General features: G+C 40.9%; 1 protein-coding gene across 4 annotated transcripts in view; it reads right to left on the bottom strand.

The window, feature by feature from the left end:
- AKAP10 (A-kinase anchoring protein 10) overlaps positions 1–19169 on the bottom strand; it is a 68858-nt gene extending 49689 nt beyond the window's left edge. For 3 of the 4 annotated variants that reach the window (XR_011973897.1, XR_011973896.1, XM_072639999.1), the window contains exons 1-3: positions 19017–19169; positions 7703–7750; positions 368–550 (exon numbers count right to left, since the gene is read on the bottom strand). Coding sequence is in view for 1 of the 4 variants with exons in the window: in XM_072639999.1 (XP_072496100.1) it covers positions 368–550; positions 7703–7750; positions 19017–19161 (376 nt within the window). In the remaining 3 variants the exon portion in view is untranslated. Of the gene's footprint in view, positions 1–367; positions 551–7702; positions 7751–18864 lie in introns of all 4 variants that reach the window. The other variant, XR_011973898.1, reaches the window with a different exon arrangement.
- Between the last annotated feature and the right edge of the window lie 3983 nt (positions 19170–23152).

Here is a 23152-nt window from a genome sequence, read left to right as displayed (position 1 = left end):
AACTGGATGTCACATCCTAAAAAACTAAGCTGCTAGCAAATTCTATGTGCTAGACCTCACCTGACTGTGGCTGCAGAGAAGAAAGACAGGAGAGTCTATGATTCATCTTTTTATTTAAAACAGATTATTTAAAACAAACATTTGCTTGCTCATTAGGGTACCTGAAAGACTAGAAAAGCTGCATTTTTTACTTAACTCAGCTGACACACTGTTAACGCCATCTCTGATACAGAATCAGCACACTCTCTTACCCATCACATTTAGAGATGCTACTTTGGCACAAATTGATTTCCAATCATTTTTCTAAGTGCCCTGAAGTATCATAGCACTCTAAGAAAATCCAGAATCAACAATGAAATTCACTTACCGAGGTCACCAAAATGAGCAGCTTCCATGTGACTGGGCTGTTTCTTAAGAGCAGCTGTTCTGCTACTGGAAAAAGAGTCCATGTTGGCAGAAATGGCATTGATTGCCACATGGCTTGGTCCGGCAGCCTCCAGTAAGGCATGATTTCTAGGGCTCTTTTGTGGGGAATGTACTGGTATTGCAGCTGTAATATATAAAAAAAAAAAAGGAAGGTTGACCAGAAAACCCTCGATTTGGACTAGAAACCTAACACCTCTCCTAAGAGAATATAGTCATTTTACTAATTAAAAAAATAAGTACACAACTCTTTCTTATCAGGTAAAATTACATTTAAATTTGCAATAATATTTTAAACACTGATTTTTAAAACTGTCCTACATTCTAAGAATGAAAGGCAACACAGACCTGACCTCTAGGTCAGGAAGACCTGGTTCAAGTTGAATAAATCTGACCCATTCTGACTGTGTGACCCTGGGCAACTGATTTAATCTCTCTGAACTATAGGCATCTCTCTCAAACTTTAAGATGCAGAGAAGATGCCAATCAGCACTGATAGAGGGAGTTTCTTCACTTGGGAGAGAGATCTCTATTCAGGAGGTCTCAACGTATAGTCTAGGGACCCCGGTATATTCTTTCAGAGGATCTTAAGGTCAAAATTATTTTCACAGTAATACTAAGATGTTTTAATTTCAAATGTAATCACATAAACAAAAGCTCTTTAAAGGGTCCCAGGACCAATATCAATTCTGTTCCTATCTTTTATTCCATGTACTAAGAATATCAGTTGTAATACTGCTTTGACCTAATTACAAATGTAATAGGCCATCTTCATTTTCCTTGTCCACAGGTCAATAAATTTGAACATGGGACTAAATAATATGTACACTTGCATTCCTCTCTCCCATAGCCAATAAGCATATTCCCAAAGGCCAGCAGGTTGATTTTGTGTGCTGTTTACATTCATGGTAAAGAAATTCCTGAGGGTAACTAAGTTCAGTCATTTTCCAACCATGTTTCAACTCTTCATGACTACTTTTGGGGTTTTCTTGACAAAGAGCCTGAAGGGGTTTGCCATTTCCTTCTCCAGTTCATTTGGCAGATGAGGAAACTGAGGCAAACAAGGCTAAGTGGCTTGCCCGAGCTCACACAACTATTAAGGATCTAAGGCCAGAATTAAACTCACAAAGATGAGTCTTTCTGACTCCAGGTCTGGCACCTTATCCACTATGCCACCTAGTTGTTCCAGTAACTAAATTAATAGTCCACAAACTGCTAGCCAAGAAAAAGAGAAACAGCCAAAAATTGGGGCTAAGTAAAACAGGATGTGCCCAGATTTTCTGTGTCTGTAATTTTCCAGGTGTCAACTTTACTTAAATTGACTTTCCTCCCTGAAGCTAAAGCAAATGAGGACTAAGAAATCTGTAAGATCTTTTTAAGATTCACTGATGTCTATGCAGAAGAACAGGCAAGAATGAACACACTTCTGAATCAGGGAGAATGAGAAGGACTTTTCTATTCAGATGCAGGACAGGTGATAATGAATATTAAAAACCATTCTTCAGCCTTTTCTCTGTCCCCTTCCTCAATCTCTCCTTGAGAGCCCGCTCCACCCTTCCTGGCCTGCCCTATCCTGCTCCTGTTCCTCCTTTCTAGTCCTGGACAGTTCCTGGCACACCCAAACACTCATTCCTTTCTTGTTCTCTTGATAGTCTTTTCCTTGGGGAATGTGTCCACTCTCGTGGCTTCAACTGTTACCTTCAGCTGTTGGCTCTCTAATACATGTTTCCAGTGCCATCCGCCAGGGCCAAACCTTCTTAAGTACCAGCCCAAGTCACTCCCCCCAACTTGGAGGACCTTGCTCGTTGCTGTGACTCTGCTTTGCTCGCAGGAAATATGCTGGGCAGTCCTGTGCCAGCATCTCCCATGTTTTACAACTGATACTAAAGTTCTTCAAAGAGACCTAGAATATTCTTGCATAGCTTCTTCTGACCTCCACGTGAGGGTTTGCCATGTGTGAATTCTCCATAAAATAGTCTTTCAGGCAAATATACATTTGGCATTCGAACAACATGGCTAGCTCATCAGCAATGTGCCCTCTGAAGCAGAGTTGGAATATGCTTGGCAGTTTAGCTCTAGAAAGGACCTCAGTTTCTAGTACTTGCCATGCGATCTTCAGAATTTTCCTAAGACAATTCAAGTGCAAGTACTTCAGTTTTCTGGCATGACACTGATATACTGTCCAGGTTTCACAGGCATACAATGAGGTCAGCACAACGGCTCTGTAAACCTTCAGTTTGGTAGGCAGCCTAATATCTCTTTGCTCGCACACTTTCCTTCAGACTCCCAAACACAGAGCTAGCTGTAGCAATGAGTACATCAATGTCATCATCCCAGGAAAGTATACTGTCAAATTAAGTGAATTTATCCACAGCATTCAAAATTTTTCCATTTACTGTGACCAACAGTTCAATGTATGGATAGTGTGGTGCTAACTGGTGAAGAACCTGTTTTGGTTTTTTTTTTGGGGGGGGGGGGGGATTGTCAGGCCAAAAGTAGCACAAGCAGCAGAGAATCGATCCATATTGTTTCATCTCAGCCTCAGAGGCTGCATGGAGTACACAATCATCTGCAGAGGAAGTTATCTTGCCTCCTACTTTACTGAGAAAACAGGCTATCTGTTATGTGTAGCTCCTCGATTTGGGCTATAATTCTCTGTAGTTTCCTAAGAAAATTATCATGCCTTCTGCAAATAGGAATACTTCTGTCTCCCCTGCCAATGCTTGTGCCTTGATTTCCCTTGTCTAGAATTTCTAGATCTAGTCAATGTAGTTGGGGTTTGGGAGGTCCGGGGGTGTGTGTGGAAATCTTTGCTTTACCTTTGCTTGTTAGGAAAGATCTAATGCTTCTCCATTGCAAACAATATTAATTTCAGTTATCAGTCAATAAGCATTTATTACCTACCAAGTGCCAGGCACTTGGCTTGACCCTGGGAATACAGATACAAAAAATTAAACAATCCCTACTCTCACAGAGCTTACATCCTACCAAAGAAAATAATAAGTACATTGTATAGGTGTGGAAAAAAAATACACAGGGTAGTTAAATATAAGGCAACTGGGGAAAGAGGCAGAATATAAGCTGTTGTGGGGAGGAAAAATTCAAGAAAGGTTTTGTGTAGAAGATACTGCTTGAGCTGCATCTTGAAAGGAGGATCTTTATGAAGCCAAGGGGAGAGTAAATACACTCCAGACATGAGAGAGGGCTCGTGTGAAAGCATAATGCTGGATGATGGAGCATGTGAAGAATGGAGAAGGCAGTCCAAGCAGCCCTCTTCCAACGCCTCTGCTGCCCTTTATTCATGCCACAGGCTCCGTCCTGGTTCTTTTAACTTGTACTTGGCATCATCATCTCTATAAGGATGATTCCTGTGTACATGTCCACGTGTGCACACATGCATGTTTACGTCCAGGTTGTCTTAGGAGGCTAGTCCCTCGTCACCTACTACCCATCATCTCATCCTAAACCCTCTCCACCTTTTCAGAAGGCGCCCCCTCCATCCAACATCTCAGGACTGTAATTTCTTGTCACTGGGCTCAAGAGAGTGAGGCTGATGACTCAGAGCACCTGCCTCACTGAAATCCAATTTGGTCTCTGAGCACAAAGGACAAACAACAATGACTACAAGTTCGGCATTCTCCTTTATCTCAATGATCCAGTCAGTTATCCAATCTTGCCTTTCTGCCTTTCCCTCTCATCTAACCCCTTCTCTCTACTTACACAGCTACTGATGCAGAAAGTTCCTCTCCTCTTTTAAGATGCAGTTCAAGTACTTCCTCCTCTTCATGACGCCTTTCTGATCTCTCCCTAGCACATTCTTTCCCAAACGACTTTGAATATATTTGAATCTATTAACTTTATGTTGTTTATCTCTTTATAAGTACTTGTTATCTCCCCCATAAGCATGTAAGCTCATAGTGAGTGGGCATGGTTTCATTCTTTACACTTGTATGCCCAGCCCTAACACAGCACCTGGCACACTGTAAGTCCCTTTTTGCTTATATGGGTTTTTTGTTTTTAAAAAGTTTCCCTTTCTTTCTTTTTAAATATCACCATAACGTTCCTTAGTATCCCTCCCCTTCCCCGAGAGCCATTCCATATAACAAGTGACCTGTCAGTCAACAAGAACTTAGTAAGCACCTACTATGTGCTAGGCACTCTGCTATGAGCTTTAATACAAAGAAAGACAAAAAAAAAAAGACCTTACTCTCAAGGAGCTCACAGTCTAATGAAAGAGATAATGTGTAAACAACAATGCAGAGACAAGATTTATATAGGATAAATTAGAAATAATCTAAGTTGAACCCAATTAGTTTTAAATTAAAGGTACTCTTTATTTTTATTTATTTTTAAATTTTATTTTTTCCAATTACATGTAAAAACAATTTTAACATGGTTTTTTTTAAACTTTGAGTTCTAAATTTGCTCCCTTCCTCCCCCCTCCTTGAGAAGGCAAAAAATTTGATATAGATTATACATTTACAATTCTGCAAAATATTTCCATATTAACCATGAGTCAAAAGAAAACACACACACACACACACACACACACACACACACACACACACACAAAACACTCCAAGAAAAATAAAGAAAGTAAAACAAAGTATGCTTCAATCTGCATTCATACTCCATCAGTTCTTTCTCTGGAGATGGATAGCATCATGAGTCCTTTGGAATTGTCTTGGATTCTTGTATTGCTGAGAACAGCTAAGTCATTCACAGTTGCTCATCATCTAACACTGCTGTTACTGTCTACAATGTTTTCCTGACTCTGCTCACTTCACTGCATCAGCTCATCTAAGTCTTCCCAGGTGTTTCTGAGAGCATCCTACTCCTCATTTCTTACAGCACAACAGTATCCTATCATAATCATACACCACAACTTGTTCAGCCATTCCCTAATTGATAGGCATTTTATCAACTTCCATTCTTTGCCACCATAAAAAGAGTTACTATAAGTTTTTTGTACATATAGGTCCTTTTCCTTTTATTTCTTTGGAAGTACTAGTAGTAGTATTGCTGGGTCAATGGGTATGCACAGTTTTATAGCTCTTTGGGTATAATTTCAAATTGTCCTCTAGAATAGTTAGTCCAGTTCACAATACATTAGCGTCCCTGTTTTCTACATCCCTTCCAGCATTCATCATTTTCCTTGTCTGTCATGGTAGCCAATCTTATGGGTGTAATATATTTCCTTAGAATTGTTTCACTTTGCATTTCTTTAATCAATAGTGATTTAGAGCATTGTTTTCACATGACTATAGATAGCTTTGATTTCCTCTTCTGAAAACTAGCTGTTCATATCTTTTGACAATTTATCAACTGGGAAATGACTCATATTCTTATAGATTTGACTTAGTTCTCTATATATGTGAGAATGAGGCCTTTATCAGAGAAATCTGCTGTAAAATTATGCCCCCTATCCCATTTTCTGCTTTGCTTCTAATCTTGGCTGTATTGAATTTGTTTCTGCAAAACTTTTTAACTGATTTATTTTTCCCCTTGGAGGCAACTGAGGTTAAATGACTTGCCCGTGGTCATACAGCTAGTCTGTCTGAGGCAGAATCTGAACTCAGGTCCTCCTGATCATAGGGCTAGTGCTATGTGCATTGTACCACTTAGTTGCCCCTATCTTTTTAATTTAATGTAATCAAAATAATCCATTTTACTAACGCTGTCTCTTGTTTTGTCATAAATTCTTCCCTTATCCATAAATCTAACTGGTAAAATATTCCATTCCAAATATTCTCCTACTTTGCTTATGCTATCACCTTTATGTCTAAATTATGCACTCATTTTGAATCTGTCTTGGTATATGGTGTGAGATGTTGGTCTATAGCTATTGTTGTTCACTTGTCTCAGTCCTGCCCAACTCTTCACGACCCCATTTCGGGTTTTCTTAGCAAAGACACTGGAGTAGTTTGCCATTTCCTTCTCCAGCTCATTTTACAAATGAGGAAACCAAGGCCATTAGAGTTTTGTGGCTTGCCCAGGGTCACACAGCTTGTAAGTGTTTGATGCCAGATGTGAACTTTGGTCTTCCTGACTCTAAGCCTAGCTGCCCTAGGTATAGAAACTGTTCTATACTAGTTTCTGACAAACTACTTTCCACTTTTCCCAGAATTCTTTGTCAAATAGTGAGTCCTAAATATCTTTTTCAATACTATTTTACATTTAAAATAATAATATTCAACATTCCTCCATAAAAGTCCTAATCAGACACCTCAGTTTAGTATGAAGGCATCTTGTTTTCTCCAAGACTACACAGTGCAGCCTACCTTCTGGCAGGCCCACACCCAAACATCATCTAAAGACTAACCTAGCTAAATTTAAAAGAAATTATCCTAAGAATGGTTATCTAAGATTTTCTGGCCACAGAAAATAAGCAATCATTATTTAAGGTCATAAGAGTTTCAACTGGCATTATATGGAAGTATATACATAGTAATAAAAATCATAGCTCTTTGCAAAGTGAACTTTTTTTTTTTAAGACAACAATTAAAACAGCTCTAAAATAATCATCTCAAGTCCAGCAAATTATGAAGGATGACAAAAAAAGGAACTAATCAATACTGGAGGGAATTACAGGCACACCAAAACACTGTTGGTAGAACTGTGAATTGGTTCGACTATTCTGGAAAGCAAACTAGAATTAGGTTAAGAGAGATTAAAACATCCATACCCTCTGAATCAGAGATCCCACTGCTAAACACATTATTGTCTGCATCCCTTCTCCCCCAAACAAGAGATCAGAGACAGAAAGATCCCAATGTGCCAAAACATTCATAGCAACATCTTTTGTGTTAATAAAAAACAAATAACAAAGTAGAAGCACGTTCATTGGGAAATGTCTAAGCAAACTGTAACAGAATATTACTGTACCACATGAAATGATGACTACGAAAACTTCAGGGGTATGGGGAGACCTGAATGAGCTGCCAGAATGAAATAAACAGAATGACAACTCTACAACTGTCTCTAATTATAATGACCAAGCTTGTCCCAGGAGACATTTCACAAATTTGAACTGTGATTGGCTGTTGAATTTTGCTCAATTCTTTTACTTCCTCGTCCTCTTCTTTGTTACAAGGAATGGTTCTCTGGAGAGGGGGAGGGGAGGGACATATTTGGAAATCAAAGTGATGTGATAGCAATACATTTTTTAAAAAAAGACAAACTGACTTGTATGGAGCAATGAAACAAGGTAGAAAATGTTCTATGTGACCAATGTATTACATACAATTTTTTTAAAACAGTGAAACTTCACTGAACTTACCTTTAATTGCCTTTACATCTGTGGCCTTGTCTTGTTCTTTGCCTTTCACTATTGAAAAATAAAATCATTATTAAAAGCTGAAGTAAAACAGAATTCAAACGCTGTACTAAATGGATGGACCACAAACTATCTGCCATTTCAAATAAATGGAACCCTTTAATTTTCAGAGACAAAAATATATGCATAACTACTTTAATAGTTCATGTGCCTTCCTCTGCTGTAAAGTTTCAAATTTTACAGTTACTTCATCTATGAGAGAGAGACAGAAGGAGGGAGGGAAAGAGAGAAAGAGAGGGAGGAAGGGAGAAAGAGAGAGGGAGGGAGGGAGAGAGAGAGAGAGAGAAGACCAAGTTCTCCTCTGGCTCTTTATCCTATTATCACATAAGCACAAAAGTCTTCCTCATTTCTTATCTGGTTGCATTTACTCTAGGACTTCAATGACTTTTTCCACTTTGCCCTTTTGCTGGACCCTCCCCACCCCCTTTCACAGGCTGCCTTCCCCATTAGAATGTAAGCTCCTTGAGGGCAAAGGATTTTTTGTTTATTGTATCCCAGTCATTTAGCAGGCACTTAATAAAACTAAAGAAAGTGAGAAAAAAAATGAGAGTGAAAGAGAGATAGAAAGAAGAGAAAAGAAAGGAAGAAGGAAGGAGGGAAAAAAGAGGGAGGCAGGGAGGGAGGGAGAGAAAGAAGGAAAGAAAATATATGATTCTCATGTGTTCATTCATATTTTAGAACAGAATTACAGAATCTCAAGAGCTGGCAGAGACCTAAGAAGGCATCTAATCCAATCTATCCATGAACCAAGAATCTCCTTTACAACATTCTTGACTACTGTCTAGCATCAAGGAGTACATCAACTTGAATCAGGCTTTTCCACTTCGGGACAGCCCAGCCTTGCCATTTTCCCCTCCCTATAAAATCATTTTATATAAAAGTTATACGTTTATATAACTCTATCCCTATTGATTAAGAAGAAATTTTCATATGATTTACCAGGACAACAGCAATACAAGTTTAATTCAATGACTCAAATATTTGAAGATCAAGTCATTAAAGTTCAATAGCATGAATTTATAATATACCAAGAGCACAGTTCTATGACTTTACCAGCAATGTTCAGCAGAACAGAGAAAATGCACAATGTTTCAAACATATCTAAAAAGCCCCATACTCCTAGGGTGGCTAGAAAATAATACAAAAATACACACTTCATTCAAAAATAGCTCTGGAAAGGAAAATATCACTCCTGGGCAGATGTATGCATTTGATTAAAACTCAAGGTACTAAACCAGAAGTGATCCTAACTCAAAAATAAGAATTTACCTCCCAGTTTCTCCTTCATCCAATCTTCTTTCTAGCTTCCCAACAAAGGGCTAAGATTCCATCCTTCAATGGGAAAAGTTTCTGACCTCCCCCAGATCTCCCAACCAATGAGTGGGAATTAAATAGTAGAATGAATCTACTGCTGAGAACAGATTAGGTGAGGCAGGAAATGTGACCAGCAGTAGAGCTGGGCAGGTTGGGTTCAAAGGAGAGACAGGTGGGCTGAAGGAGTTATAGTGAGACGGAAAAGTAAAGAGTCTGGAAATGGGCACCGATATGGCCATTTATATGGGAACTGAGTGTCCATGTGACCAAAGTCAGATAAGTTTAGGTAACTCTAGGTAAAGCACTAACAGAAAGAAGGGAAGCACCACAGCCTAAGTTCCCTGAAAAACCACCCTAAATCCATTATTTATACCAGAATCCAATTTCTGAGGATGAATACTACACAAGATTTGTGATCTCATCAATGTGGGTTATTTCCTCCAACAATGCAAATCATACAGTCCATCCATGCCTATCCATGTCCTTCCATAGTTTCAACATATGGAGTTCATCCAAAAAGCTAGACAGAAATCTCTCTCATGTTCCTCTGACATCACAAGGATACCAAAAGAATTACACAGGCTGTTCAAGTTAAAAGTTTATAGACTCTAAACACTGGGTGTTCTTAGCACCCTCTATCCACTTTTTTGTCCCTCTTCTGATCCCTGCAGAATCCAAACCCCATCCTCTATCTTGCCAGGGTTGAGGGCCACTTTTCAGTTGTACCTGTTAGTGGGTTGCCATAAAGAATCTATCACCAACTAGTCAGCTCCTCTGTGTTTTGCAATCTGTTTTATGGACCATAATTGAAGCCTTTTCAGCATAACAGATATGGAGCTAGAGAAACTTAAAGGTCATTTAGACCAGATAGTTTCTGGGAGCAGCGAGGTGGCACAGACATTTATTACTGTGTGACCCTGGATAAGTCACTTAATCTTGTTTGCTTTAGTTTTCTCATTTGTAAAATGAACTGGAGAAAAAAAATGACAAAACACCTTTGCCAAAAAATCCCAAACGGGGTCATGAAGAGTCAGACATGACTGAAACAACTGAACAACGAAGTCCAACATACTGAGGACTGAGAAGTAATGCATATTAAAGAAATGAAATATACACACAGAAAACATTAGCTCCTGCCACGTGCTAGATGGCATATATAAAAAAAAAAATGACAATTCCCCATAGCAGCACACAAATCTTACATGTGATCTCTGAAAAGAAAAATTGTTCTGCCAAAATTCATCAGAAATACATAGTTCTTGATGACCTGAGTGTTTGCTGTTAAGGAAGCAGCCTAAATTAAGCGAGGCTCATAGTCATGTTAGCCACAGTGACAAATTTTTGGTCCTCAACAATTCTCAAAGAACACCAAAGTCACAGAGGAACTGCAATCTGCATAAGTGTAAAGACCATTCATACCAATGAAATCAGACATCCATGAAGTAGTGAAATAGCAAAACATGTTTACCTTCATTCCCCAAACTGCAAAGCCAGATCAACGGTATTATACCTTCCCCAGTGGAGGTGGGTTGAACAGCCTTTTGGTCTAAGGATACACCAAAATGAAGCATAAAGCATCACAGAACTCCACTGACATGGCATCTTTGGTTTCAAACTTTTTTGAAAACCAAGGTTATAAAAACATCACTTTCCACTTCTGTTGGAGGCATACTAGGTAGAATGAATGCTGAAAGGAATGTCAAACATCCTAAGCAGCAGATGTGTGGTCACAGGATTCTCACATAAAAGACTGAAAGGTTACCGTTTAAATGAAGCTCATGAATACATGGGATCCACTACAATGAAGTTAAATAGGGCAAACACTTAATTGGTTGGAATCTCTCTGGGAAAGGGCAAAATTAATTTTCATTCCCATGTGCACAAAATGCATAAATTCACAGGGCAACTAGAGAATAGTGTAGTTTGAGCTAGAAGGAAGCTTAGAAGTCACCCAGTCCATCCAACCTCCAATTTTATGAAAAAGAAAACAGGATCAGAAAATGACCTGTCCAAAATTAAACACATAAGAAGTAGTGGAGCCAGAACCATCAGACAAGTTCAACTCTCTTCTCTCTATACCCTATTGCACATGGCATATCCTACCAAAAGAATATAAGGTCCTTGAGAACTAGACATTGTCATTTTAAAAAATCTTGTACCTTAATGCCCTGGGCAATACTTTGAACATAGTAGGCACTTAATAAATGTTAAGTTGATAAAATGAAAATACTGGCAGTCTGGGGAAGAAGGTTGCAGCAAAAAATGTGCCAGGATCTTAAATGACACAGATAACCAACAGGCATTTATTAAACCTTTATACGCCAATGGACAATATGTACATATATAAATGAGACATACATACTCAAAGGATGAAATATATGTGTGTAGATAAGATTTTCTTTCTAATTACTATGTTAATTACTTTTAAATTTCAAAAGTTGAACTATTTAAATATAGGTTAAGTTGGCTAAGGGCGTGAATAGCTCAAATTTTTCCATTAATAGTAAGAGTACTTAAAAATAAATCCTGTGATTACAATTTTGCTATGGTTTTTTTCTGAATATTTTAATGAAAGGGAGGGAAGTGGGAAGATGTCAAAGCTACTGACAAATCCATTGCAGGATTCAGGGCCTCAACAGAGGGCAAGACCCCCTGAACACAACACTGTCACTTCAGAGAGGGTTAAGAGTCAGAATGCATCTGCAGTCACTCTCTCCAAATCACTAGAGTATTTAAAGGCTTTTATATTTTCCCAACTCACTCATCCTTACCCATCTCTATAATCAACATCCTAGTTCTCATTACACAGTGCCTGGATGCCTTCCTAGTTTCTCTGCCTCTCTTCATTCACTCAACAAATACTGAGTATAGTCAGTTCTGCTTTAATTTGTTGTTGTTTTTTTTAAAAGTGAAATTGTCCCATTGCTATTGGCTTATCAGGGAATATTTTGAGTATAACCTGAATTTCAAGTTTGCTTCTTTGCAATTTCTTCCTTGTAGGTAACTGCCCTACTTCACAGAAACTCCTGAGCCCCAACCCTTCCCAAGACCACTTGCACAAGCAAACTTCAGGTCTTTATCAAAGTGCCACATTCCCTATTCTGGGGCAGTAGGAGCTGCGATGGGAGAAGGGCTAGTATGAACCCAGACTGCTCCCACCCACTTCCAACAGGCCTGCCCAACCTGTTTTTGAAGCCCAGTGTGGGGAGAGGGGGACCCCACCATTTATTGTATTTTTTATGTATTTAAGTATTTAACTTGTATAAAAAGATGTTATTGTTTGTATTAGCTTCTATCTTTTCTATGTGTCACTGATGAAGTTTTTCAGCGTTATGCCTCTAACCCCAATTTCCCCATAAGCTCTGAGGTTTTCACTACTCAATGTACTTTGGAGATGCCGATGTCAGGTTAGAGACGAACTAACAGCACCTGTCCGTGTGAGGAACTATGACAGAAAGAACACTCTGGGAGTCACATGAAAAAGTCAGGCATGTTCTCTGGACTCACGGAACTGAAAGCCTGACTCTGACACTTACCCCATACCAACACCAGCTATTTTAAGCAGCATTTTCATGACATCACTCCTCTGCACAAAGAGGGACAAGGGCTTCCTACAGTCTATCAACTCCAATCCCAATTCCTCTGCCAACTTTCAAGTCCTCTATTCCAGGTAACAACAATTCAACTACAAGCTTTCTTATTTGCTAAAATTTCTTCTCTCAGTTTCAGCCAAAATAATTTACTTATCATCTCCCAGGAACAATGAACTGGCTCACAGACATTCATACTTTGCATAAGCCACTCTTCCCCTCAAATCCTTTCTAATTGTGGTCTATTTACAAACTTCACTTTCTCCTAAAAGCCTCCTCTAAATGCACACCCCCAAGGTGAATTCTGCCTGGTTCATTTCACCAGTCTTTGGTCACTCCAATATTCAGAAGCCACCTCAGCACATTCTAATGCCCTCCTATGTTGCAAAATAGCGATTAACATCTGGTGATAGGCTGACTTGTTCTCAGGCTCTCCCACTCTTTAATGTGTGAAGGGCCATCTCTTCACACATCTAAATTCCTCTGTATCCCCTCTACAGCATTTAGTACAATGCTCAGAACATAAGAGACCCTCAAATACTTATTGGCTAGGAGACAATATAAAGACTAATTTAGTAATATAACCTCAATTTCGTCACTGCATTCTGTTACACAGAAGCTAAAAGTATGGCATCCTAAAGAGGAATTTCACAAGATGGTAGTTTGATTGGAAGACATTCTAACCCTAAATGCCTACTAGGATATGACAGGATGTAATAGATCCCCCTCCCTCATCCTCTAGCCAAAACTCACCGCCTATTTAACCATACTCCAAAAGTTTTAAAAGGGCCAGAATCCAGCAGAAAATGAGCTATCAGGTGGAGCATTTTGTGTTTAAGCATTAAAAAACAACCAAAAAACCCCAAACCCACACACTTAACTAAGAGGCAGAGATAAGCAACAGCACCAGGATTGTAAAGGAGGTGAGTCCACATTACTTCCCCTAAGATATCTAGTACCCCTTGGGACAATGTTCACAGTGCTTCTCCATACAGCCTCCTATTCTCACAAGCCTATGAAAAAGCCAAAACAGGGATTCTGAACCCTATTTTACAACCAGAGAAACAGGCTCAAAGATTGTAACCGCCATTCAAAGCTACATGCTTAGTAATGAATGAATAGGCCTAAGCCCTTGACCATCCTCCTCTTCTTCCATACCAGACACTGGAATCCCTTCACCTCATGCTGAAAGACCTACACCACCGCGGCAGAAAAACAGACACAAGGTGGAGAAGCTTGAGAGGACTGATATCCATACCCTTGGCCATGAGAGTGACAGAAGAACTGGATCCCAGTTCCATGCACTATCCTTAGCAATCCCTGTTTTAAGGCTGCTGGGCTTTGCTTTCAGGGTTTTAAAAATGTTTTGTTTGTTACTGTTGTTTGGTTTGCATGCACCTCCTTTCACTGGTTCTTATTCATGAATCTTGTTTTATCTTGCATTTAGAATTTTTAAAAAAGTTATGACAAACCTTATTTTAAAAGACATCATCAAGTCATTACTAAAAGCTGCCAAAATTTGTGACCAACAGAGGACCAAGGATGAAAAACCTAGAATGTGTTTTCCCTCCTGCCTGGTGATTGATTGCAGCACCAAAAATCAGCACAGCAGCAAGGCCCAGGAGGACCATCAATCACTATTTCCTCAAGGATTCATTTGTTACATGGTGTCCCAAACATGAGGGAACTCTGATTTTCCTATCTGAGTTATACTCTTAGGTTAAAAGTAAAGTAAAAGCCAGTATAATTCTAACAGCAATGAACACGGCCATCCATTGAAAGCTTCCCCAGGTTTACGAGAATTATGGCATCTAAACGAAACTGACTCATATGATTTAAAGTATTAAAACATGTTAAAAGATTCAATAATACATTAAGTGTCACAATTCTACCTTATTCTCATTTTGCTTTGGCATTTAGACCTTGTTTGTAATCATAACTACATTCCTTAGCAGCCAGATCAAAGATTGGAAGAATATACACTGTGACTAAATGAATCATCAAACAATTGGTATGATTCTTAGAAGTGAAGAAAATGTATTTATAGATTTTATAATAACAGTTCAATTGTCATAATATAGTTGCTTCAAGTACACAGGAAGCAAACTTTTATACACCTATTAAAGCAACACAATTACAAACAAACCTCTGAAAGCAACTTCATCTTTTTAGATGAATGAATATATTTAAAGATCTACTTGCAGCACAATTTCTGAATAAGCAATGATGCAGCCAAATCCAAAACAGCAGTTTCAACTTTGGTCAATATTAAATTCAAACCATTTCCTGGATTTAGCGGGGCAAAATAACTCATTGACACAGAGCAGGGATGAGGAACCTGCGACCTCAAGGCCACATGTGGCCTTCTAGGTGTTTGGGTACAGCCTTTTGACTGAGTTCAAGTTTTACGAAACAAATCCTTTTATTAAGGGGATTTGCTCTGTGAAATTTGGATTCCAAGGGCCACATATGGCCTTGAGGCTGTAGGTTATCCACTGATGATACAGACAAACTATTTTCTAGCCTCCTTGTGTACATACTACTACTACTCATAGGACAGAAAATAAATTTCATGTATAATGTTCTTTCATTTCCTTTATACAATACCTTATTTCCATCTTATCTGATGATTCAACATAAAACAAATTAATTCTGCTTGGTTAGAAAAATTATATTAACTCTATTTGATCCCTTGCCTTCTCCCAGCAAAAACAAAATGTAAAATGCATCCAGTGCAATCATCTCTAACTTAATTCAAAATACTACAAGCAGGTCATTCATGAACCACTGGCCTGGGAAACCTTCCAAATCCCATCAACAAAACAAGATCAGTCCTTAGAATGAGATCTTTACACTGCAAAGCAAGAAAGTATATTTTATTTTTCACAACTATCTAAAAGGTATGCAGGCCTCCACATTTATACAATTAACATAATACTGTCTGAAATACTAGTCTGTCAGCTATTCCAAGAAGAAGCAAAAATGGAAAAAGACAATTAGAATGAGCAACTCAGCTTTTTGTACTTAGGCAACAATTTGCATTTGGTTTTAAATCATGCTATATATAGCTGGCAGTACAATTTCCTAGGCCATTTACCTTCTAAAACTTGAAAATTTAGTTTGTAAACTAAAACAAAACACCCTTTAGGATATAAAGTCCCTCCTTCTAAACACAAGATGAGACTATCACTTCAGAAATGAGTGGATGGGTAAGAAGAGAAACATACAAAGAAATTGGGACAATTCAGTTATTTTCTAGGTGGAGAATAAAAGAGATACTCATTCACTTCCCTTTGGTTTTGTCCCTGCAGAAGTATTAATAACAGCAGACTACAACCATTTGGTCTTTCAAGTGACAGTGGTTTGTCAATTTCTTCCAAAGCTTGGTTCCCTGCTTCCCTTTGTTCCTAACACCACTAAGAAATGAGTTGAACTTTTCTAAGGGAAGTTTTTGATTAAAAGAGAAATATGAACACTGTTCATGTTGCCATTACCCACATTTAACTGCAACTAGCACCTCAAATAAAAACTTTGTAGACTCACAATCCTTTGATCCAGAGACCCCAACACTAATGATATAGTTCTAGGATGTTATTAAAAGATAAATAAGACCTATCTGCACAAAAATATCCATGGCAGCTTAATAATAGCAAAAACTAAAAATGACCTAACTCATCTGGGAATGTCGGAGTAACCTGCAGTAGGATATAACTGTAACTCAGTACTAGTACAAATAAAAAATGACAACTAAGAAATGTAGAAAGCCTTGTAACCAAGTGAAGTGATAACAGCAGAATTAGAACACACATACCATACTAAGAACACATTTTTAAAAAACCTTCTAAAAATAAGTTATAAGTATACAGATGGAGAATGAAAAGAAAGACAACGCAAATAAACTATTTTGTTAGAAAAAAAAAATACTGCCTTAAGTCCAAAGAGTACGCTGGGCTTCATCAAGAGTAAAAAAATAAATAAAAGAAATGAATTCAATTTTAAATGATAAAACAAATTTTAAACTCATTTTAACTGCTTCATGTTAATTCTAAGCAACAATAATACACCACACAAGAAACCTCAGTATTTCCATCTTTTCACTTGTGAGCACAAGATCTGCCTATTTTCTATGACACGAAACAAGGCTTGAGGGAAAAAAAACAACTTCACAGAACATTTCTCTTTGAACACATTTTGTCATCTTTGCTTCAGTTATGAACAATTACCATATTTAAGGATGCTGACAACTTCCTTTCAAAATATACATTTAACATGGCTTTGCCTAAAAAAAGGCATTAAACAATAACTGCTGACATAGAAAGATGGCTAAATTAACAGTCATCTGGATTCTAATTTCTGATCTGCCATCTCAGTTAAATGGAAACACTTCAAGCATTTTGAAAAAGGATAAAAAACCCTCTACAAACATTAAGGCATTGGGACTGTTGCTAATAAAGGCAGCTAAATGAATTTGCACATATTGCAAACTTTTGGGGAAAAGGATATTTCCACAATAAGAAAGTGTACCCAGCACACAGCTCACCAAAGTTGTATCTCATTTTTACTACTACTATGTGTATTTATTCATGTCTCCAATAAAGCACTATGCTAGGTTTTAGGGATACAGAATCAAAGCAAAAAGCAGTCTCTATACACAGGCAGAGTTTACACTTCACCAAGGATGTGGAGAGAAATTAACAATTACAGACATAGCCAATGGCTTCCCAGCAGAGGTAGTGAGTGATCGGTGCCTTCCAACCCTGTGCTTTTGGGGAATAACCAGCGCAAAAGCAGAAGGAAGAACAGGGAATGCTAAATTCAAGGAACAGTAAGTTGGCCATTGGCTGGAACTCAGCTTGAGAAGGGGATAATGTCAAATAACCCTGGAAAAGTAGGTTGGGGCCAGATGGTGATAGGTCGTAAATGCCAAGCTAATGAGTTTGTGTTGTATCCTTGAGGTAACAGGAAACCACTGGAGATTTTCAAACAGAAGGATTATATGGCCAAACCTGTGTTTTCTGGAAGATTACTTTAGCAGCTGTGCAGAGAATGGATTGGAGGAAAGAAAAGAAAAGTCAAGGGTTCAATCTGTAGCCTGTTGCAATAGTTTCAGGTGAGAGATAAAGAGGGTCTTAACCAAGGGGATGGCTCTGGAGACAAGGGGACAGAAGTGAGACAAGCTATGGTGACAGAACTGGTAAGACTGTGCAAATGACTGGATAAGGAAGAGGACAAAGAAACTGGGTTAGGTGAATAATTTTTTTAATGGGTTATCCAGCTTCCTTATTACATTTAAATGGCTCGCTGTTAGGGTGACCAACCTCTTCATTCATTCGTAAAAGACTGACACTACCTACCTCACAGGACCGAAAGGCGGAGGGGCATAGATGCGTTATTTTTAGCATTCCTAGGCTAGTATAACTTTGTCACTCACACCATCACTGCATCCGCTAACCGCTGAAGCAAAAACTTACTTTAGGAGATTAGGAGAAATCCTTTATTTCTGAACAAGAACAAGGACTTGATAGAAAAATACTACCGAAGGGGGAGGTGGGTCTCCAGCGGTTCATTCTAGTGGTCCGCTCATGGGGATGGCGGGGACCGGAGCCGGGCTCTCGCTGGGCCGTGGGAGGAGGAGCCCTCCTGGGCCAAGCAGGTCGGCTTCTCCCCCCAGGGGAGCGTTCATCCCGGACCTCGCTGGGCCCCAGACCCCGAGTCCAGCCTCCTCTAAAGTGACTTGTAACAAAGTTCGGTATCCGAAGCTCGGCTTCCCTGGGTGCCTCCGGGGCACTCGGGGGCCGGAGCCGAGGCCAAGAAGCGCCGAGGAGGCGCCTACTACGTGCCGGGCGCTGCGCGAAGGTCACTCGTGGTCTGTCTCCGAGCGCACCCACGGGCCAACGCCACGGGCTCCGGGACCAAGAGCCAGGCACCCCGGGGCGACCTTGGGCGGGCGGCCTGCCCTCAGCTTCCTCCCCGGGACAGGGAAGGGCAGGATGGGCGCCCCTCGGGGAGTCCTCCAAGTTCTAGGGGCCCAGGCGGCTCCAAGGGTCAAGTGCAAGGCCGGGGTCAGCGCGGCGGGGGGCCCGCGCGCGCTCCCGAGCCCGGCCCGGCGCAGAACTGCGCGGGAGTCCGGCCCCGCTCCCGGAGCCGGGAGCCCGGAGCCCGGAGCCCGGCCCCGCTCCCCGCCCCGGCCCCGTCGCCTACCTTTCCGCCGGAAGAAGGCCATGGCGGGGCCCGGGTCGGGGCGGAGGGCGCGGGGGGACTCGCGCGGGGCAGCCCCGGCTCCCCTCATTCAGTGACCGGTCCCCCCGCCGGAGCGAGCGCCGGCGGCTCCCGCAGAGGCCTGCCCAACTAACCCGAGAGAGGCTCCTTCCTCCCGGCGCCGCCGGCGCCGCCGGCGCCTCCCGCCGCCCGGGCGGCCGCCACAGCCGCCACCGCAGCCGCCATGTTGTCAACAAGCCGCCCGCCCCGGAGTTCCGGCCCCTTCCCGGCGCGGGGCATCACGGGAGGCGAACGCTTCCCCACCCCCTCCCCGCCAGAGCTCCGCCCCCTCGGCTCCGCAGCCCTCTCAGCACACGTGATCCGCCGGGGAGCCTCAAGCTCCGCGGGTCGGGGGCGGGGCGTTTCCTCCTCCCCCTCCCTGCCCCGCCCCATAGGCGGGGCTCTTCTGCTTTGACCTGGTTCTCCCAGCCAGAGGCTCTCTTCTTGGCAGCTTTTCTCTAATGTCAGGGATTATTCACCGTGCTTTTAAAAAATATTTTGACAACTGTATTTGAAGATAATAGGTCCCCTTTGTAATCCTCTGTATCTTATTTAATGCATTTAAAAAGATTCCTCTGATTGCCCAAGGGGTCTAGGACACCCCAAAAAGTCAAGAACCTCTGACAACGTGCTGCTCCTACTCCTTGGGGGCTTTGTACCTAAAACTTCCAAAGAGGATACAGTATAGCTAATTAATTAATAGTTAGCACTACAATAATAAAACCCTGAAAAGCCAAAGGCACCAGCTAACAAGGTGGGCAACCTACTGGGTGCCAGGCGCTGGCATGAAGGTCAAGGATGCAGTTTGCACGCACGCGGCAGGACTCCGTTATCGGTGGAGCTGGGAACATTACAACAATTTGGAATTATACTAAAAATAATTCAGTGAATTGTGGGTGCCCTTGGAACCAGTGATAGCACTGGTAGACATTCCCCAATCAATCAATAAACATTTATTAAGTGCCTGCTATGTACAGGCACTGTGCTAAGCACTGAGAATACAAGTACAAAAAAAGAAAAGCAGCCCCTTCCCTCAAGGAACTTACCATCTAATAGGGGAAGAAAGGGGAAGAGGAGGAGAATGTACCAGATGGTAAAGAAGGCATAGAAGTCCCAAAATGGTCCTGCCAGGTGAGAAATGTTCTGTCACCCTGGAGTCAGGAGGACCCAAGTTCAAATCTGGCCTCAGACATTTACTAGCTGTGTGATCCTCAGCAAGTCATTTAATCCTGATTGCCAGGAAGGAAGGAAGGAAGGAAGGAAGGAAGGAAGGAAGGAAGGAAGGAAGGAAGGAAGGAAGGAAGGAAGGAAGGAAGGAAGGAAGGAAGGAAGGAAGGAAGGAAGGAAGGAGGGAAGGAAGGAGGGAAGGAGGGAGGGAAGGAGGGAGAAAGGAAGGAAGGAGGGAGGGAAGGAGGGAGGGAGGGAAGGAGGGAGGGAGAAAGAAAAAAGAAAGAAAGAAAGAAAGAAAGAAAGGAAGAAAGAAGAAAGATGAAAGAAAGAAAGGATGTTTGGAGTTTATGACCCCACCTTCCAGTTAGTAATGAGGTGAAATGCTAAGTAAGCTTAATGGGATCTAACAGGATGATGAGGTGAGCCCAGGTTCCAGGAGCCTGGAGGTTCTGTTTCAGTCAGGTGAGAAATGAGATCTAAGTCATAGGGAAAGTCTTTGCTGTACAAAACTAAAGGGCATCCCAAAAGTCTTAGTGTGGAAACTGCACCATCTTTATATCATCATTTAAAAAATGACTATTATGGAAATCTTCTGTTTTTACGTCACCTACATTTTCCAATGTATGACTCTCCTCTAACATTCCTAGAACCCTTATAAGGGTTTTTTTTTAGAAGAAAAAACAGTTCAGTAAAACTAACCAACATATAGAAAAGGTTTAACATAAGAAGCAGTGTTCTACACTCAACCCATTCCCCCTCCTCTTTGAAGAAAAAGAAGTGCTTTCTCCTGTCTCTTCCTTGGAGCCAAGGTTAGTGGTTCTGATTTTACAAGATGACCTGGGTGGATGGCTGAAGCATGGTCTGGTGGCAAGTCAGCCAGTAGATATAGTGGGTGAAGTTTGCAGTCACCTAAATGGGTTGGGAATTCCCAAAATGAGTATCCATAATCATTGACTGACTGACTGACTTCCCCAGGATCTGGGGCCTAGATTCCAGAACATATGGTGTATAAATCCAGGTATTAGGTCTGGTGTGGAGGATGCAGGTCAGCATCTCTGACAGCAGGTGAAGTAGCCTGCCTGGATGGCTGGATGGGGTGTGGAGATGAAGCATAAAGTCTTGCTGTTTTCCTGGTTGTATTTAGTTCACTGTAAAAGGTGGGAGTGTGGGAGTGGGTCAGGGGGAGAGGAAGAGAAACAGAGGGAGGAAAAGAAAAAGAGAGGGAGAGATATAGGACAGACAGAGATAGGCGAGAAAGACAGAGAGAGGGAGGAAAGGAAGGAGAGAGGGATAGAGAGAGACATAGATGAGAGATAGAGAGGAGGTGAGGGAAAGAAGGAGAGAGGTGGGAGAGAAAGAGATACTGAGAGAGGAGAAAGAGAGAGAGGGATGGAGAGTTGGGGGGTATGAAAGAGAGAAGAGACAAAGATAGAGAAGAGGGGAGGAGAGGGACACAGGATCCAAAAGGATTCTGTCTTCCCTACCTCACATTTATTTAAAATTTCTCTTTCCAAGTCATTTTGACTTCCATTTTTGTAATAAGAGTGAAAAAGACAAAATTCCACAGAGATAAAATGAAGATACAAAGTTCAATTTGTTGTTTTTTAATTTGCTTAAATGGATCACTAATAAAATAATGAGAGAATAATTTTCCTGAAACCATTTAAACCATGCAAGATTAGAGAAAGAGGAACTTTTATTGACTGGATAAATCAAAAAATATTTATGTTCCTATTTTTGTCAGTCAATCAACAAGCATTATTTATTAAGTACCAACTGGGTGCCAGGTACTGTGCTAAGAACCAGGGATACACAGAGAGGCAAAAGACAGTCCCTGCCCTCATGGAACTCCCAGACCAATGGGGGATACCACATGTGAACAACTCTGTAAAAGCTACATATATGCCCAGTAAATTGGGGGGGGGGTGTGGAATGGCATTAAAGGGAAGACATTCAGATTAAGGAGGACTAGGAAAGACTTCCTGCATTAGGTGGGACTTGAGTTGAGACCTGAGGGGGAGATGAGGAAGAGAAATGCAGGTACTGGGGAATTTATTTTCAGAAAGTTCTGGTTCTTTCCTGAATTTGGATTAGGTTTCCCTTTAGAAACTGGTCAGACCTATCTTAAGGATGAACCCATAGAATTTCAATTTATTGCCCCTCTGGAATTTAAGTACTGATAAGGCTGTTTCAATCAGGTGAATCTGAAAGGACTTTAGACTGAAATTGTCTTCTTTCTCAGTATTTCCTTTAAGAAGAGGAGGCCAGTCTTAGGGGCACCCTTCCACACTATTATCTTGGCTCTGTGTTTTCTTATTTGGGTTGCCTTGGGTAAGTGAAGCACACACATGAGTATCTGGGATCCAGTTCCTTTCTTTCTCAAACTTCTCCGTATCATCCATATCTGTATCCCTGGGAACCCTCCAATATGTTGGGTAGGTCTTAACTGGGAGATTTATTGGAAGATATAGAGAAGAATATTGCAAGATGAGAGGGCATGCACCTCTGAGGGAGAGGTATGCTCATTGATTAGCCTCCAGATTCATTCAAGTAGAGGAATGTCTATTGCCTACTTTTTCCTGGAAAGTGAACTCCTTCAAGGCAAGGACTGTTTCATATTAGTCTTGGTATCTATCCACTGACACCTAGCATGGTGCCTTATCTATAGACTCAATGATCTTGAGTTGGAAGGGAACTGAGAGACCATCTATCACATTTTTACAGATGAGGAAACTGAAGGTGGGAGAAGTTAAGTGATTTACCCAAGATTACACAGGTAGTAAGTAAATAAGACTTTCTTTGTCCACATTGGGGGAGAGGGGGGCAAGGAGGTCACAAATTTTCCCGAGGTACTTAACATCTTTCATGTGGTAAAATAATCCTCCAGCCCCAAGATCAGGCAAGTTTTTGTTTTGGAGTTTTTATTTTATTTTTAAAATTAATTTTTTCCTCTGTATCTCAGATTTGTATTGAGTGCCAACTATCATAGACCTAGAGCTTGAAGAGACCTCAGGAGTCACCTAATTCATCCTCCCACTCCTCCACCCCCCATTTTACAGAG

The sequence above is a fragment of the Notamacropus eugenii genome, chromosome 2, assembly GCF_028372415.1.
Source record: "Notamacropus eugenii isolate mMacEug1 chromosome 2, mMacEug1.pri_v2, whole genome shotgun sequence".
Taxonomy (NCBI): domain Eukaryota; kingdom Metazoa; phylum Chordata; class Mammalia; order Diprotodontia; family Macropodidae; genus Notamacropus; species Notamacropus eugenii.
Note: the sequence above shows the minus strand (reverse complement) of the source record. Positions and strands in the feature narration are given on the sequence as shown.